Genomic DNA, 19,135 nt, shown 5'->3' with positions numbered 1-19,135 from the left:
GTGCTGTGTACACTAAATAAAAGTTGGTTTCTCTCCTGATAAGGGCCCAAAGAAACTACTCACAGGCAGAGCTATTAAAGCTACCAAAGGGTTTTGTTTTACAAGTCCAAGAATAATAGTGAGTATAGCAGTAAGATATAAAAGCATTGCTGGACTGAGAGATGGAACAAGGGATTGAGTTTCCATCACCTAATTCAAGGATATTTTATGCAAATAGAATTTGATTCCTTTTTGCATGAGGAAAATGGACAGTTAACACTGGGATGGTGGAGGCCAGGCAGTGGTAGCACATGCTTTAATCCCAGCACTCAGGAAGCAGAGGCAGGCAGATCTCTGTGAGTTCGAAGCCAGCCTGGTCTTCAAAGAGAATTCCAGGTCAGGCTCCAAACCTACAGAGAAACCCTGTCTCAAAAAAAAAAAACCCCACTGGGATAGTGAAAGACACATACAGTAGCCTAAAAAATTAAATAATTTTTCTTTTCCTCCATTGTTTTACACTCTGACACTCTGACATAGTCATCTGTGTTCAGGAGTGAACTTCTCTGTCCAAAGTTCACTGCATACACATTTGTAAAAGAACAGCACAACAAAAATAGCATAAATGCAACCAACTGGACAATGATATTGTCTATGCAAGCAAGTCACTCCGACTGACTTGAAATTCATTCTGAACATGAAAGACTTAGAATTCAAAATACCCTGTTTCATTTTTTTTTTCTTTTGCATCCAAGGAATCATTCTTTTGAATCAGCACAGCCTCTTCTCTGCATTAAATTTGTGAAACAGAAAGGAAACATCTCCAGCCAGCCACACTCTCAAAGCTCAAGTGATATTTATTTCTAGCCTGTTGCCAAGCTCAAAACTGCAATACTGACGCGGTATTATCTCCCAGCTGCAATTAGAGGGTGGGGAACTATGACTTCCACATCCGAAACCAATTCCACAGGGATTAAAACCCTGCCTGCTCTGAAATTTGAACAATGAATTAATTACTGTACTGGAGCATCTAGGGAGGAGTAGCAGGCACCCGATCTGAGCCACATTGTCAAGGGGTTCAGTGTGCTCCCTGAGAGCTGCAAAGACTGAATCTAGAAAGGGGAAGTAGAAACCAGCCTCTGGGAGAAGGGTACACTCTGTGATGTTAAATGAGTTGTCAGGACAAAACAAAGAGACATGTCATCTATTCACATAAGTACTGGATGTCTGCTATGTGCTATGCAACGTATTAGTCCCTGGGCATAGCGTAGGGACTGAAGCAGGGAGGATATTTCCTTGCCCTCAGGAGATGTTTTGTCCATATTGGGACAAGTTTCTTCCAGTAAGGGCCAGGCAACACATACTCTCTGGATTGTTAGCCCTGGATGTCTGTCTCAATGAATCATACTATGAAACCCAAAGATAGAACCAGGAAAGGGCCAGAGAAAGAACATTGGAACTTCAGGTACTTGTTGCTAGTTCTCAACTAGAGTAAAGTGAAGCTGAGTATCTTGGAGTTATAACTGTCATTGCTATATAGTATTGGTACTTATTTTTTATTATTTAATATTATTTTTCTCATTTTACATATCAATCCCAGTTCCCTCTCCCTCCCATCCCCCATCTACTCCCCAGAGTCTTCCATGAGGGATCATCAAAATTTGTCAAGTCACTTGGGGTAGAGCCTAGGCCCTTCTGAGTTATAAACCCATCAGGATGGTATGTGGAAACCCTCATGAGGTCACCTTCCCATTAGGTTTCCAGCTCTTGAACTAACTTTTATGATTTTTTTTTCAGTTTGAATCCATAGTAATATGTTTCAATAATGATCTCTCCATACAGTGCCATTACATATTGTTCTCATTCATTCAGCCCCCCATTCCATCCCAATATCCTCTTCTACCCCCCTAATTGGTCCCCTTTGTTCTGTCCCCCCCCTCCTTTCTTATTACATGTATGGTATTATCCTATGTCCCACCCCTTTTTAAATACTTCTAATTTTGAAGTCTACTTTCTCATTTATTACAATAGTTATATAACTTGGTTTTGGTTTCTATTCACTTAATAGTTTTCCATTCTTTGAGACTCGGCCTATAGGTAGGTGTCTTTCTAGTGAAACAAGAGTCTACATTTGATCAGATTTTCCTAATCCAGTCAGCCCAGCTTTATATCTTTATTGGTGAATTGAAGCTATTTATATTTAAGATTGTTATCGACAGATAAGAATTCCTATCATCTTGTTGCTTGTTTTTCTGGGTGGTTGTGTTATATGTTCTTTACATTCATGCTAGTTTCATGGGGTTATGGTTTACCATGTTAGACATGGTGGATCCTTCCTAAGTCTCTTTTTTCACCCTTTGTTTCATGAAGTTTATTTCCTGTGCTTTTGAGATTGAGACTGTCTTCCATTATCTTCTGTCATGCTGACTTGGTGGTCAAGAACTGTTTTAGAAAATGCTTTTTTCTACTTTTTATTTTATTTAAAAGAAAATTACACCATTTCCTCCCTTCACATTACCCCTTATAAATATAACTTGCTGCATCCATTTAGTGTTGCTTTCATGAATATTATTTCAAGGTTGACCACTTTGAATTAGATAACCAGTTACAGGGCTCATACCTGAGGAAGGCAAATTCGTCCTCTTTCAGTCATTAGTTGCCTATAGCTTTTACATAGGGCTGAGTCCCAATGAGATTTCCTTCTTCCACTATGTCTGTTGATGTTCTCATTGTTCAGATCTTGTTTATGTAGCTATATTTGGGGGATATTGTCCATAAAACATCCCTACCATTTCTGTATCTCACAGTAGATTTCCTTGTCCTGTTCTTCTTATACTGTTCTTCTACAAAGGTTCCTGAGCCTTAGGTGCAAGAGTTGTATTATAAATTTATCTGATGTCTAAGCACCATGCTATCAGTTGTCCTCAGTGTTTTGAGCAGTTGATATTATCTGTGATGGACTCTGCTATAAAGAGACACTTCTTTGGTAAGGGCTGGGAGCTACACTTGTCTGTGAGTAAAAGAGAATTTAAAATGTAGTTAGGAATTATGTTGCTCTAGAAAAGTGGCAGTAGTTGGTTCTCCTCTAAGACCCATGATCTCACTATTCCCCAGATAGTTGGCTAGGTTTCCAGTACCAGGCATGATCCCTCCTATTGAGCAAGCCTTCAGTCCAATTTGAGATCTATTGGTTACCTCCAGGAGATAATTGTACCTTTAGAGTGTCTTGCAGGGCTAGTCATTGTTATGGCTCATAGGCATCTCAGCCAGGTAGAACTATCGCTTGCCCTGACACTTTAGCAACTTACATAGCACTGGCTAATACAATTAGAGTTAATCCTCAGAGAGCAGGCTTTCAGATCAGACCCAGCTTGAATCTTCTAAGTTGTATGCCCCAAGTACATGGCATCTTCAGCCAAAGAAATAGCAATAGCCTACTGTTTTGGGGAGTCTCTTGAATGGTCATGATCAAGTAGTCAAAAAGAGTTCCTCATACCTAGTGCTGGGACTTTTGTTAGATGGCCTATGGCTGATGTGGGATGCATTGTCAGCCTAAGTGATATAACCTCATTTAAAGTGTGTATATGCATGTGTAATTTTAGGTAAATATTAAGTGTTGAGGACCTTTGTTAAAAAATCTTTAGTGTTATTTGTTACTCTTTCCTTCTGGAGTTCCTTCTGCATTGACTTCCCTCCCACTTCCAAATTTACCCATTCATATCACTAGGATTTGCTAGTTCTCTCTTGAGCACCCTTGTCCCCCTTGTCCATTTTTACTTCCTGGCTTCCTGTAGTTACTCCGGTTACATATTCCCACCTAAAGATTTGAAGATAGGAACCACAGGTGAGAGAGAATATGTGACATTTGTCTTTTATTTCTGTCAAATTTTAAAGTGCTAGGTTTAAAGTGCTCTTGGTTGCCAGCCATGTACTCTCAGGGATTAAGACATCTCATTCCATGATTTCCTGGTTTTGAGGGTTTCTGATTGTGTTCCAGTGTTTCTGCCTCTGTGAGTTGTCATTTTTCTCTTAAAGCAGTTTCTGATAAGATTTTATTAAGAAGGTTTAGTTTATAATTGTGAGTGAGTGTGGGACTTCTGCATGAGAGAGCAGTACCTGCAGAGATCATAAAGACATCAGATTCCCATGGAGCTGGAGTTCACAGCCAGTTATGAGCTCGGAACTAAACTCCAGTCCTCTCAAAAGCAGTTCACACATCTTACCACTACTTTACCACTGAGCCCTTGCTCTAGCCCTCCCCTTACCACTTCAAATATTGTTATTGATTTGTATTTTTAACATGTGTACTATAATATGTCATATTCCTCTGGTCCTATCTATTTGGGATTCTAAATTCATATATCCTCTAGATTTGGAGATTTTTCTACTAAGTTTCCATTGACTAGGTTATCTATATCTTCCATTTATCTCAGTTCCTACTTCTGTCACACGTGTTTTTAAGTTCTGTACCTTGGCAATACTCTCACAGTTTAAAAAAAAATCATGGTTATACGCATTTGCAGGAGTCATCATATTTTCCCTCTATCCCTGACATTTCTTTCTTCTTGTCAGTTGAGTCATGAGGTGTTGTTTTCTATTAGGATCATTGAGTTTCACTTCCAATATGTCTTTATTTTTTCCTCCAAATCTTAATTCCTTGATGAATTTTCCTTCTGTGTTGTGACTTTTCTCTCTAGAGTCCCAGTTTAATTTAGCTGCCTGTTTGTATATGCTTTTAAAGTTTTTGAAACCTTTTTCCGGCATTTTATGGATTTGAGTGTCATTGAGTTCCATAGTTGAGGAATTGTGTTATTATAGAAGAGTCTTGTTGTGTTTGTTGGTGTTTGTTGAATTTCAGTCTAGGAATTTATGTATATTTCTTTGCGCTTGGATTGGAGAAGCCTTATATTGAGCTCTAAGTACTATTAAGCTAGAAGAAAATTAGTATAGCAGCAATAGCATCTTACCATGTAGGATCTATAAATCAGTTACAGCTCTAGGAATGGGGGTGTCTCTGACTCCTTAGTCTATTCTTGGGACCCTTTTCCTCCTACTGAGTTGCCTTGACCAGCCTTGGCATGAGAGTTTTGTGCCTAGTCTTATTGTAACTTGTTAGGTCATGTTCATTGGATAGCCTTGGGAAGCCTTTTCTTTTTTTGAAGGGAAATGGAGGCGTGGAGAGGTAGGGGAGAGACAGGAAAGTGTGGTAGGGATGTAGCCTATGAAAGAGGAATAAAAGAAAATGTCCATTATAGCCCATGTGTGACCACAGATTTGAAAATGAGAAATTACAGTAGCATAATCCATGGAGTTAAAAAATTATTCAGGGTAAATATGAAAATAGTAATGGATATGATAAAAGGAGGAGATGGAGGAAGAGAAGAGACAGGAGAAGCCTAGTTAATTTTATGGAAAAGGGAGGAATGGGGAGAATGTTATGAAAGAATGTCATAACTAGGAAAAGAGCAAGATTTATGAACCAAAATAAAATAACATTTGAAGTGTTTCCCCAATAGTGAAAAGGTTCAAAATTAGATCAGTGTACAGAAGAATGAAAAGAAACTTAAAACCATTACCTTTTAAAGGTCAATAAAATAAAGTCAAAATACTATTCAGTGTAGAGAAAGGGGAAGGATGGAAACAAGGGGAAACAGAAAGGGGAAAAAAAGAAAAAAGGCATAAATAAAAATTTTATTGGTATAAATTAATACAATACAGTAAGAAAACTATGTTAAATATGTAAAATGCAAAAGGTTTAAGTATTGGGGTAGCTCCTTCCTGGTTCCTCAAACTGGAAACTGAAATGTGTGTGTAGGGAGGGGGCCAGTTGAACTATGACCTCTCACCTACCCCATAGTTTATGTGGTTTCTGAATCTATTTTGGACAAATGTCTAATGTCTCCAGAGCTTTCTCAGAATGGGCATTCTCCTTTCTTCACATCAGGGGCTCCGCTGGCCACATTTAGGTGTCTGACATGGGCTAGGTACCAGGTACCATCCTGGGGTGGCTGTTTTTAGCTGGGGAAGAGGTAGATCTCCCAAATTTATTAAGAAGCAACAAGAGAACAGAGGGCCTGCTCTAATATTGTTGGAGCTTCAAAGTTTGGGCCTCTACAAATAAGGCGGCTTCAGAATTTGATCTAACCTCTGGAGTTGGACTCGGCTCTCGCCACGCTTGAGGATTATTCCGGGTAGATGAGACTTTCCCTCTCTTCATATACTTGTCAGCCCCCAGGCTCAGCATATAAGCCTTCTTTCACCTGAGCCCTATGGCAAGCCAAATTAAAGTTCCATGATCTGTGGGTATTCCCTAGACTCAGGGCCCCAAAAAAACTCAGTCTTTAACACGAAATTAGATCTCAATATGGCATTCATCTGCTGCCCTCCTAGTTGCAGTGTGACAAAATGGGGTTTGTCTCCACAGCTGACCCATCTTACCAAAATCTACTGGGTTTGATTCTCATGAATATTGTTGGCTTTCCCTAGGAGGGCAACACCCAGGCTTCATGAGTCTTCTGAGTCTCCTCTCTCCACCAGGTTCTATGTCACCTGCTTCTCTATGACACATCCTCATTCCTTTCACTTCCTTCATGGTTTTCTTAGGATGAACACTAGGATAGTGTTTCCTTATTCTTCCTTTTTTCCCCTTTCTCTCTCCTTTATGAACTCACACAGAAGCACCGTGTAGTCTGCCATCTTGCCTGGGAGTCCACAGCTCAGCTTTCTATCATCCCATCCCCACTTTCTGTTTGTGTATAATGTGACATGATAGATGACAAAATGATGTTCACAAAGACGATGTAGTCTACCCCAAGTTCACAGAGCTAGTAACTGACACACTAGAGGATGTAAAACCAGGCATCTCTACTCCCCAAACCTGTGCTCTTAACCATCATAGTCAAGCATACTACATGCAGACAACCTCACTCACGAAGGATGCTCCCTGCCTGCAGTGCTACGTCAACCTGCTATTCTGGTACCAGTTCTTCTGTGGTTTCTCCGGCTCCACCATGATCGACTACTGGCAGATGATATTCTTCAATCTCTTCTTCACCTCCTTGCCTCCCATCATTTTTGGAATCCTCGATAAAGATGTCTCTGAGGAAACACTCCTGGCATTGCCTGAGCTATACAAGAGTGGCCAGAACTCTGAGGTGAGGCATGCAGCAGGCATGAGGGGATCTTCAGATTCTCCCTAAGCTCTAACTTTCCCCTACAAGAGTATTGGGCTGCAAGTCAGGAACTCTACTGTCTAGAGAACTCTACTGTCCACAGTTCTGTCACTTACCTCCTGTATTACTGAGTAACTCTGATAAGACCAAGTAGTATAGCTTAATAACACCTTGATTATATCACACGTCAACTGCCATAGCTGAAGCGGGGAGTACACATGGTAAGATTCCATCCCTCCAGGCTGAGAAGTACAGCAATTAAGCCCCCAAGACCCAGTTAAAAGCACATTTTCTGTTTATCCAACGAAACATCAAGGGCTAGGTAATACTACAAAAGATTTTATTTAGGTCATAGTTTTGATGCTACAAGTTTGAGATCATGTAGCTCTGTCTGCTCAACCTTCTAGGCAAGGTCCTACTCAGCACCATCATAGCACAGATGTGCATTATGATGCCATTACATGTGAGAAGGGGAGACCATGTGATGTGAGAGGAAGCTAGTGAGATTCCTAGGTCAAATTCTCATGGGAACTGTGACTCACTCTGAAACAAGCATTAATCACATTCAGAAAAGCACTCTCCTTTAGTGACCTCACCACCTCTGTAAACATCATCACACTGAGGACCAAGCTGCTAACATAGGAGCCCTTGGGGACACACTGAAATCATGTCCAACAATAACACCTGGTTTGTAGGATCCCTATGACTAACAACTAGTTTTCTCACCATTAGTAAGGCACTCAATGAATGCTTCTATTTCACAGTAAGGAAGGCAGAATTAGATTTTTACATTACATAGTCTAGCACTGTCTCAAGTAGACTTAAAAGCTTAGGGGGGGTCATCATCACATGGGTTTCTGTAAAGGCCATACTGCAGCTCTGAATGATCTTAAGAAATAATCCAAGTGGCGGCACCAGCCAAGGCACAAACAAGAAGGCTAGACAAAGAGATGAGAGCAACATTGGCTGCTTCCAATGGAGTTGTAAGGGAAGAGCTTTAAAATGCCTGAGAGAACAGTATGTACCTTGGCACCTTGAATAAACAAGGGCAAAGTCAAAGACAGAGGAGAAAGCAATACAGTAGCCCAAGAAGCCAAGATAAAGAGGGGGAGAGGCACAGCCCATCACAGGGTCTTCTAATTTTACCCTCCCCATGCGTTGGCCTGGCTGCAAAACATAGTCCTTCAGTATCTACCATAAAAAAAAATAATAAATCATGTTTCCTTTTTTCTCAAAAAGGGAGAAGAGCAAAACATACGATGAGAAATCTTATCTCTAAAGTAGTTGATCTCTGGCTCTTGGGAGCATTGATTCTGGTCTATGAGTGAGCTCTCCACCTCTGATGGCACTTAGTGACTCCAGGATAGCAGTCCTAGTAACAGAGATAATAAGTGGCATTGACAGCACTTTCTAGATACCAAGGCACAGTTGCATTTAGTTCCCTTAAACTCCAAATTTTCTGGGGAAAGAAAGTAGTTCTCATAAAAGGTTCATAATTTGAGTGGCAGCACTAAGACTCCATTCTTTTGGAGCTAAGATGACAGGTGTGCAAAGACCAGAGACTTGCCAGGATGCTAAGTAATTGGTGTGTTCTTCCCTGCAGTTCTACAATCTGCCAATGTTCTGGATTTCCATGGTGGATGCATTCTACCAGAGTCTCATCTGTTTCTTTATCCCTTACTTGGTAAGTCATATAGTTCCTTCCTAGACATGTAAGTAACAGTGTGAAATGGGTCTTAGTTATAGCAAATCATAGACTAGTTGTGCCTTTTTACATGCATCATGGCAGAGACTCCAAATGAGTAGCTGAGTACATCCAACTCAAGGTATTTGAGATGATAGAACACTTTCTGCAAAACTTCATTTCTGGTACCCTTGAAAAGCCAAAAGCTGTCATTACACTGGGTTATTTCCCCTCATGGAAAAGCAATACAGATTTGATTCATGGCCCACTTAGGGATTGTATTGTCAGAGATCATGTTTTCTGACTTCCTCTGCTTTTGCATCTTTCCGCAGAGCCCCCCCCCTTCTCAGTACATGTTATATGTTATATACTTTCACAGTTAAATTATATCATGTCTGTAATTCTGAAGTGCTACAAAGGATTTGGCCCAGCCTCGGGGGGGGGGGGGCATTGTTGGTCAGAACTTCTTTCTATAGTTCTTGCCCTAGAACTGAGAGCATTTGTTTTAGTTAGGGTTTCTACTGCTGTGATAAAATATCATAACCAAAATTAACTTGGAGAGAAAATGTTTCTTCAACATATGGTTTTACATCACAGTCCATCACTGAGGGGAGTCAGTCAGGAACTCAAATCAGAAACCTGAAGGCAGGAACCGAAACACAAGCCATAGAGGAATTCTACTCACTGGCTTGTTTCTCTTTGCTTGACCAGCCTGCTTTCTACGTTTCTTTCTTTCTTCTTCTTTTTTTTTTTTTTTTCTAAATAGGATATCTCTATGTAGACCTAGCTATCTTGGAACTCACTGTGTAGAACAGGCTAGACTTGAACTCTGAGATCCATCTGCCGCCTGAGTTCTGGGATTAAAGTTGTGCCACCACCACCTGGAAACCTGTTTTCCTATAGCAACCAGGACCACCTGCCCATGAGGAGCACCCTTCCACATCAATAATTAGTCAAGACAGTGCTCTACACACCTGGCTACAGGACAATCTTATGAAGGCATTTTCTCAAGTAAAAGTCCCTCTTCCCAGAGGTCTAAGTTCATGTCAAGTTGACAAAACCCAGTCATCACACTGCCTGTTCCTAGATTTGATCTCTGCCTGAACTATAGTTTCCTTATCCTAATATGGTCCCAGCTGATAAAGCTTTATTTGTGCTCGCAGGGTGTCTGAGAGTGTGTGCTATAAGGACTGAAATATATCACCATCTAACCTGCCTAATAGATCACAAACTCCTTAAATGTAGACACATACCCTCAGCGATCTGGGCAATGACTAAGAATGTTCAAGAAAGCCTTTGTTCACCTATTCCACCATGGTTTTCCAACATACACCAGAGCAGACATGTTCCTGAGCAATTTAATCCCATCCACTCATTTTTCATGTCAGTTCCTTGAACTAATCCCTTCTTTTCACCATATTTCTTCCCTTCCCTTGACTCCCAGCTTCATTGTATTGAATACATAGCCTTAAATCTGTGCCTGCCCATGTATGCCTACTTGACAGTGCCTGTTTGTTCTTCCTCCTTAGACCTACAGAGGTTCAGATATAGATGTCTTTACCTTTGGAACACCAATCAACACCATCTCTCTCACTACCATCCTCTTGCACCAAGCAATGGAAATGAAGACATGGGTAAGGATCCCACAGGCCATTTAGATTAAAAATTGCATTCTTGTTCATTGACTGAATTCAAATTTCTGAGTTCTTTTACTCTATACAGTTCATCTAGCTCAGTAAATTCACTGTGCAGCTATAAAGCAGTAGGATTGGCAAAGATACTAGCATTGCTGGCCTCAGCATCAAGACATGATGACAACACTAACACCCATAAGGCAATGAGACAGTTTCATCAGATTTATACTGATGAAAAATTCAGGAGCGCTGCAGAGATAGGAAATACTAGTCTGAGTACAGTTGAAGCTGTGTATATAGGGTTATAAACCATTTAACTTAGTTACAGCAAATCAAGCGTTTCCAAATATCATATTTTGGGAATCATAAAAGACAGGCTGAAGAGGTGGCTTAATCAATAAGGTGAGGACCTGAGTTTAATACACAACACCCACAAAAAGCTCCAGATATGGTAGTGTGTACCAGTGCCAGGAAAATGGGGATAGGAGGACCCCTGGAGATGGTTGGCTAGCTAATCTAGCTGAATCAACCAGTGCCATGTTCAGTGGGAGACCCTGTCCCAAAATCTAAGAGTTTGAGGAAAATAGATACCAAAATCGGCCTCTAGCTGCCACATTCAACCACACATGTACAGAGAAAGATCGAGCTCTCTCACTGAGTTTCACTAATCAATAACTCTAAAGAGCTCAAAATTATATGCCAAGCATTGATTATGTACATTACCTCATTTAACTTCACTAGGTCCTTCATGTTAGATTTTTTTAATTATCCCATTTTAAAGATTTAGAAACAGATATAACAAGATTAAGAAACCTGCCCCAAGCAGTTTAAACTAGAAAAGAATATTGAGCCCTGTCATTCTGATCCTTGTGTTTTTAAACCACTTTGCTAACAATAGAAGAGCATAAGATTTGGTGGTACATGGAGATCACAGTACAGAAAGGTCTTTCCATAGTCATGTTAAAATGACTGTTTCTGAAATAACATGAACTAAAAACTTGAAAACGAAAACATATGCCTTCATTCCACAATGAAACTTTCCCCCCTCAGCACCTTCCACCATCACAAGCTTAGTTAGTGGCCAATTGGATGCACCAAGAGAACCTCTGGGCCAGAGAAGTCTCATCATGAAAATCTTGTTCTCTAATGTGTGCCAGTGACAACAGAACAACATGATAAGCCTGGCTATGCCTCTTTTGTCCTAAGTTCCGGTTCTTTGTGGATCACCAATACCAGAAAAGGCTATGGAGAGGAGGTCAGGTACAGCATGCTCTAGGAGCAGGACACACACATGCCAGTGGGGAATCTAGACCTCCATTTATTGCTGGTCCAATTATCTCTACTCTACAAAGCAAGCTATGGAAAAATATGGTGGCATTGATAAGCTCCTGGTGTATAGTTATATCAAAAACAGTGAGTGAGAAATGAAAGAGTCAAAGACTTTGATACTAAGAACTGAGGCCAGTTCATGAAACTTCTTTTCTATTTCATTTTACATTCCAACCAAAGTTCGCCCACCTGGGAAGCTTTTAGAACCCACCCAAATGAAAAATTATCATTGAAATTAAAAGTGCAATCTCTGTAATCATTCTAGATCAGAAGGAAGGAAGCTAGCAAATTGGGAAGTAAAATTAGAAACTCATCTAGAATGTCACACAAATAAACAACTGCCTTTTATTGAACATCTCTGGAAAGGAGAAAGTTATCTTTTCTTTAGTGTCTTTTATGAGGATAGGAAGTTCATTCATTGGGGACTCCTAAAATTCCCTCCCCAAAACCCCATTTTCAAATGCTATCAATTGAGTGTTTCAACATATAGATTTGGGAGTAGTTATAAACATCCAATCCTTTAGTAAAAGGGATACATATAATGATAAAGTAAGAATGCATTCATAAACATGGGTGTATATACATGTGCAAAACTTGCCTAAAAATAGCTAGGCAGGCCATTTACAAGAGATATATGGTTACTTTAATTGTATCTATAAGGTTTGCTGTGCTTGAAATATTCCCCTCAAATAAATTCTACTATCTATGATACTCTTAACCATTATACTTTTTAACAGAACTTTAAAAGCTGAGTTGGTTTTCACAACCTAGCTAAGCAATATGAATGTTTGATCCATTAAATTGCCTGTTTTCTGAGTGCTTGACATTTGTGTATGTCTTCAAAAAGGTTTAAAGCAAAGGTTAATTAAGCTATGTGCATTTTGCTGCCCCATAATCTAATCAGAACTTCCAACAGCATCTTCTTTGTCCCCTCCACAGACTGTCCTCCATGGCCTTGTCCTCCTTGGGAGCTTCTTGATGTACTTTGTGGTTTCCCTGATCTACAATGCCACTTGTGTTACCTGCAACAGCCCCACCAATCCCTACTGGGTAATGGAAAGGCAGCTCTCAGATCCCACATTCTACCTCATCTGCCTCCTCACACCAGTCGTGGCTCTTCTACCAAGGTTTGAGCTCTTGAGCAATACCCTATAAAATTCCCAGTCTACCCTAAGTCCCCATAGCCCAACAGTATTAGTTACATTTCTCACTGCTGTGAGGAGATGCTTGGCAAAATCAACTTCAGGGAGGGATTTGTTTTGGCTCATGGTTTGAAGGTAAGGTTTATCATGCTCAGAAAGCAGAGAGATGTGAATGTGGGTACCCAGCTCACTTTTTCTTCATAACCCAAGACCCCAACCCACATTCAAGGTGGCTCTTCCCTCCTCTGATAAACCTTTCTAGTGTACACAGGTACACCCAAAGGTATATTTTCATAACATACATCAGTCAAGTTGACCAGAGCCTTAAGACCAGAGACATAAGATGCTGGGATAAAAATACAATAAGACAGAGGGTAAATAACATAGGCTCAGGTCAGCCATAAAGAAGCAAAAATGGCTCTCATTGTGATGTATGTACTACGGGAGTACTCATTTGACCTCCCTGGCTTATAAATTTTGTTGTGTAGTAAGGAAGCATGTTTTTAAAGCTCTGTAATCCTTTTCTATCAGTTGGGAATATCATACCCCAGTGCCTATAGAAGAGGGAGAAGTCCCAGCGAGCCACACAAAGTGCACACATGAGGACAAAGAACTTCTTGTCATCACAGGAAAGAATTGTAAAGCAGAACTTCTAATTTCTCTCTGAAATTTTAAATTGTTCATAAGATAGCCAACATTTTAATATCGCTTAAGTTTAAAACCCTGTGTAACATTTTTAAAAGGGTCTGTTACCAAGATAAATCATCACATACTATTTATTTTCTGACACTTCTGACCTAAAAATGGCTGCTTTCGCATTTTCAAGGAAAATACCAGCAACAATAGTGCTTCTTTGTGAAGCTCGTGATTGATATACATTGTGTGGCTCGAAGCTCCTTTTTTCTATCAGCCAAGTATTAGACAGAGCTACGGATCTAGACCATGAAGCAGCTGAAGGCCTACGTACCAAGATGTGTCCACAATACCAGTACAAACCACAGTGGGGGCAAGGTTCTTCTGACTGAAAAGCCACTGTTCTACTTTCTGACCTCATACTCTAGTCAGAAAAAAAATGGGTAAAGTTAATGATAATGTCTTTGTAGGCAAAATTTAGGCTTTCTCCTTCCTCAGGATCTCATTATTTTGCACATCAGAATTGAGCCACCTGTCATTACAGGCTAGTAAATGGACAATGGCAACATTGTGTAGACCTGTTTCTGCCCTACAATAGGTAGAGAGCTGTGAGCAACCTTGCTTCATCTGCTTGTGTCATCTTCCTAAGTCATTTCAGAACCTTGGCTTCTGGAGTCTGAAAATGCTACTATGAAAAGTAGTACAGAGGTTAGCAAATGTCATAGACTCAAATTGAGTTCTGAATATTTACTGTGTGCAGGACCTCCCACCTTGACTCCACATCTCTAAAATCTGTTTCAAATTTGGAAATAAATGCCACCAAACTGCTTAGACACATTTTGGTTCCAGACCCTCTCACTTCTATGCTGCTGTGTCAATTTGAAATGCTTCTTCCTCTACCAAAGCCCTTTACACCCTTTGACCTCATGACAGCATGACCATTTTCAGAAGTCCTATATCATCTCCTACCATCCTTGGAGTATAGCAAATCTCTGAGGTTCCCAATACCTGTGTGTATATCTGTTGCTGCCAGTTTTTCCAGCATTCAATTTATGTTCACATCTTCTGAGGTAGAGAAGAACATTTTGTCTTTATTCAGCCATCGCCTAGCCATTCCTGTCAAATAATCTGTGCTCTGAAATGAAGGAGCAACAGATACTGGACAATAAGAAAGATGGATAGGACAGACTTTAGCTTCTTACAAGTCATCATCCAGCAGAGACATTGCACATAAGTCTATCATACAGGTGAAAGTGGCTGATCCATACAGGATCCTCAGAATATAGAGTAAGCAAAAATTAAGAATAAGTCCAAGCTTCAAGAATGGCAATACCTACCTACCCCTCCTTCAATGCAACCTTGGGGACAAAACCCTGAGAAGGATGGGAGGAACATGCCCTTGTTGAAAAATTCCATCAGAAATGTCAGTGGTTTGTTGGAAGGAGGGGGAGTATGACAGTGTGCATTTGCTACATGTGTACAGGTGATTGTGGAGACCAGAAGAGGATGTCAGACGCCTGAAACTGGAGTTACAGATGTTTTGTGAACTCCCTGATATGGGGGCTAGGAACTAAACTCAGGCCTTCCAGAAAAGCATAGAGCACTCTATACTTTTAACCACTTAGCTGCTTCTCCAGCCCCAGAGTTTTTTGTTGTTGTTGTTTGTTTGTTTTACTTTGCTTTGTCCCGATTTTGAAGTTAAGCAACTGTGGTAATTGTGGTCAGAGCGAGCTTCTCTATTCCACATATTATTTGGAAACTAGAAAGAAATTCATAAGCCCAGTGTTCTTTGTTAGAAAAACGCTTGGAGCCAGTGTCTTACAAGGCTAAAGCAGCAGCTTAATAAAGGCCCTTGAAAGATGTGCAAGGACTGTTGACACATGTGGAATGAACAGATGGGCATCAGCTTGATGGCGTGCTGAACAGATGAAGGATGAGTTGAGAAAATGTTAGCAAATAGGTGCTTGCTAGTGACCATGATAAACAGGCCAAATCTTTGCTTATTCTATATTATCACCACAAAGTTGAATTCCCACTTAATTCTATTTATCAGGTGAAAGGGATTTCTTCTGATAATGAAGGGATTATTTTAATAGTTGTAAGGACTCCTGACATACAACCTTGGCATAATTCTCATTTGTTTATAGAAATCCACACGATAGAATGTTTGCTGTAGAAAACTGCTCCTGGCTTAAAGTTGAAAGTCACATTTCTCATAATGGGCATTGATCTTACCTACCAATCTTGTGATAAATAGACCATTAATCATAGTCTAGCTAATTCACTCTGCACAACAGGACAGTATAATTCCCTTCAACTAGAAGTAGAGATATATACAAACTATTTTATGAGTTTAAAAACAGATTGGCATAACAAGCTTAATCCTTTTAATTAGTAGTAGCAAAGTAGTAGCAAGTAGTAGCAAGTAGTAGCAAATAGCCTTCTTCCTTGACTTTTATGACTTACTCACTTTTGAACTCTCTTCCCACTTCTCTTTCTTCCATTTGCAATGCACATTCTAGATAGAGTGACTGCCAAGCCTTTATCCCAGGTTCACTGGTCTCCTAACTTTATGTTTTCTCCACAGACCCAGAAATTACATTTCTGACTTGAAAGAGCTTTCTTAACAGATGCTTCCCAACACAGGCCTCTCCTTGATTCCCTCTCCATGTCTCTAGCTTAGTCATCAACTGCACTTGGCATATTTAGTATAAGAAAAGCCAAGAGCACCTATAACTTGCTCAAGGTTTACCCCACAAATCTCAGTTTCTTCACAATTCCCTTCAGCTAATGCCAGGACCCAAATCACCCCTTGCCCATTATCCTTGCCATCGCCTATGGCTACATATTCAGAGTTTTCACAGAAACAAGTTAGCAACTCTGCCTGTAGTAATTTCTACAGCTGCCATCATAAACAGGTTACTCCCGTGACACCCAGAGATTGAATAATTTGTCTCCAGTTAAGACTTTTCTCGAAAAAAAAAGACTTTTTTCACTATCCAATATTAATGTATCAAAGTCTGATCTAGCCATCCATTTGTCAGTGACTCCCTTGGGTTTTTACAATAAAATAGGAAATACAAATCATGATTCACAGTCCTTGACTACTCTAGTCCTTCCGTCCGCATGTTGGATCTATCTCTCACTTTCATACCTCAGCTAGTTTGCCTGGGTTTTATTTCTCATCCTTGTGCCTGACTATAGAAAACCTCAATCTTCATCCTAAGTGCTTCTTCTTCAGGGATGGTCTTCAGATGAGACCAAGTATTTAACCTTCTCTCCATCAGTAACTGAGCTCTTATGCAAAAGAGATTAGGCATTCTCTCTTGTTAAAAACTTAATGCTATAGGACCTGCCTGTTGTGGGGACTTGACGCATATTTGTTGAATGGAGGATGAAGGAGAAAGTGTCCTGAGAGATTTGGACTAAGGAAAGTTTAGTTTCCAGATAAGAAGTCCAATCTTTCCTAAGTATATACATGGCCCCTATTTACTCTCTGGTGGGGTAAAAATAAGGGAAATTTTATCTATGTTGGTGGGATCTACTACAGTCTTTAGAAAACCCTTGGCCTCTGTGGGTTCACCATGCAACTATCAAATACAATAAAAATAAGACTCTGCATACAAGGCTTTAAAATTAACATTGTTAAATGTCCTCGAGGCCAGATGGATTGCTCTTTAGATAACACTCAGGAAAGGAAATGTGGGTGGCCTATGATACAAGATAACATATACTTAACCTTCTCACCTTTCCACTTGCCTAAATTTGGATCCAGAAAATGAATTCAGAGTCTTCCATAGGCTACATGCAGCCTTGCAGGAAAATGGCAAGTCAGCATGACCTCCTGAGATCTCAGACCTTTTCAGGAGACCTTGACAAGCATCACCTCAGCATCCACTGTAAGGGTTTTGAAGTAAAAAAGGTATCCTGGTGGTAGGAGGGACAAGGAATGCCACAAAAGTCACACCACACAACAGACCTCACCTTGGGGTGTCAGTTTCCTCACAAGGAAAAGAGTAATTATATGAAGTTTCACCAAAAAAAAAAAAAAATACTGATGGATAGTAGATAAAAGACTGGCTTATAGATCTAGAGAACTTGGGTTTGACCATAGCTTGACACTGGGTTGGTTTTCACATCTATACACAAAAGGAAATAAAAGAGTTATGCATTGTGTAGACACGCTAAAACATAAGAAACACAGCCTCAGGCAATCTCATCATACTTCAAACATCACAAAATACACTCATATAAAATAAGTTGGCAATGTCTCCAAGTGACTGAAGCATGTGTGCCTTATTGCAGGTCAAAGACAGCCTCGTGGTTCGTGACTATGCCAAGCACATGAATTTTTGAGAAACTGAGTCAGTAATTAGCAAAGCTCTTTGAACAGTCCTGCTACAGAATAAGCACTAATTGTTGTATTTTGTTGGTGTTATCATGCTTCCTCCATCTCCAGAGGCAGCCACCCTTATCTTTGAGAAGTGATACTCAGAGTGCAATAAAGACAATTTCATGGGGGAAAAGTTAGAGTCTAAAAGACCTTTCAATGCTGAAATTGTAAGGCACCAACAACTCAAAAACTACCTTTATTCTTTTACTTCCCACTAGGTACTTTCTCCTATCTCTACAAGGGACTTATGGGAAGTCTCTAATCTCAAAAGCTCAGAAAATTGACAAGCTGCCCACAGACAAAAGAAACCTTGAAATCCAGAACTGGAGAAGCAAACAAAGACTTGCCCCTGCCTCTGCCTCTGCCTCTGTTCCTGCTTCTGGCCCTGCCCATGCTCAACCCCCATGCCATCCAGTACCACCTGCACAACAGCAGGACTTAGGAACCACCACCCCAAAGAACTGCAGCCCTCCCAGAAAGAAGCATACTGAAGACTGGGTTCTCCAGAGTCCTAGATGCAACAGAGAGCTCTCGAGAGATGAGACATGCTCAGGGGACTCCTTGGCTAAACTCTCATCTGGGGAATGCCTTCTGAGTCCAAACAGGACAATGGCACCCACAGCCTATACCAGGGGACAGAAGGATGTGTCACGACACTCAAGCAAAGGCAGCCATCGCCGCTCTCAGAGTTCATTGACCATATGATGGGACTGCAGAAATCAGAGATTGATATAAACTCAAAAGAGACCACCCCAATCACTGACAAGTGACCTAGTTCCTGTCCTCTCTGTATAGGAATGATTGTCAGTTTTATCAATTCTACTCACCAGGGTTGACTTCCTTCAGGAAATGCTGGCCCCAAAGGGGGCTGAGCAAAACTGTCAGGCCCACTGACTCTAGCTTTCTTCTGCTGCTAGGTAGAACATCTTGAAAACAATAGACTGGATCTGAATGGTATGATTTTGTTGCATTGTGTTCCAAAGTTTCAGCCCAGGTACATCCTTATGTGCTTCTAAATGAGTAAGGCCTATGATCGCAATGCAACCAGGCAGTAAGTATCCAAGATTCCAACCAGTATTATAAATCTTTGAAATGTATCAGAATACAAAGTTACTAGGCTTGTCAAGCCATCACCTCACCACACACAAGGGTTCACGTTTCAGAAGAGACCT

At 40.5% G+C, this 19,135-nt stretch overlaps 1 protein-coding gene across 1 annotated transcript in view; it reads left to right on the top strand.

Annotated features, from left to right (window-relative positions):
* Positions 1 to 18,853, top strand: part of Atp10b (ATPase phospholipid transporting 10B (putative)) — a 95,331-nt gene extending 76,478 nt beyond the window's left edge. The window contains exons 18-22 of the mRNA XM_051180923.1: positions 6,930 to 7,130; positions 8,752 to 8,832; positions 10,362 to 10,466; positions 12,735 to 12,922; positions 18,182 to 18,853. Of these exons, the coding sequence (XP_051036880.1) occupies positions 6,930 to 7,130; positions 8,752 to 8,832; positions 10,362 to 10,466; positions 12,735 to 12,922; positions 18,182 to 18,668 (1,062 nt within the window). The 3' untranslated portion in view covers positions 18,669 to 18,853. The remainder of the gene's footprint in view (positions 1 to 6,929; positions 7,131 to 8,751; positions 8,833 to 10,361; positions 10,467 to 12,734; positions 12,923 to 18,181) is intronic.
* Positions 18,854 to 19,135: the final 282 nt, after the last annotated feature.

Source organism: Phodopus roborovskii, unplaced genomic scaffold (assembly GCF_943737965.1).
Source record: "Phodopus roborovskii unplaced genomic scaffold, PHOROB, whole genome shotgun sequence".
Taxonomy (NCBI): Eukaryota; Metazoa; Chordata; class Mammalia; order Rodentia; family Cricetidae; genus Phodopus; species Phodopus roborovskii.
This window is presented reverse-complemented; position numbering and strand designations above follow the sequence as displayed.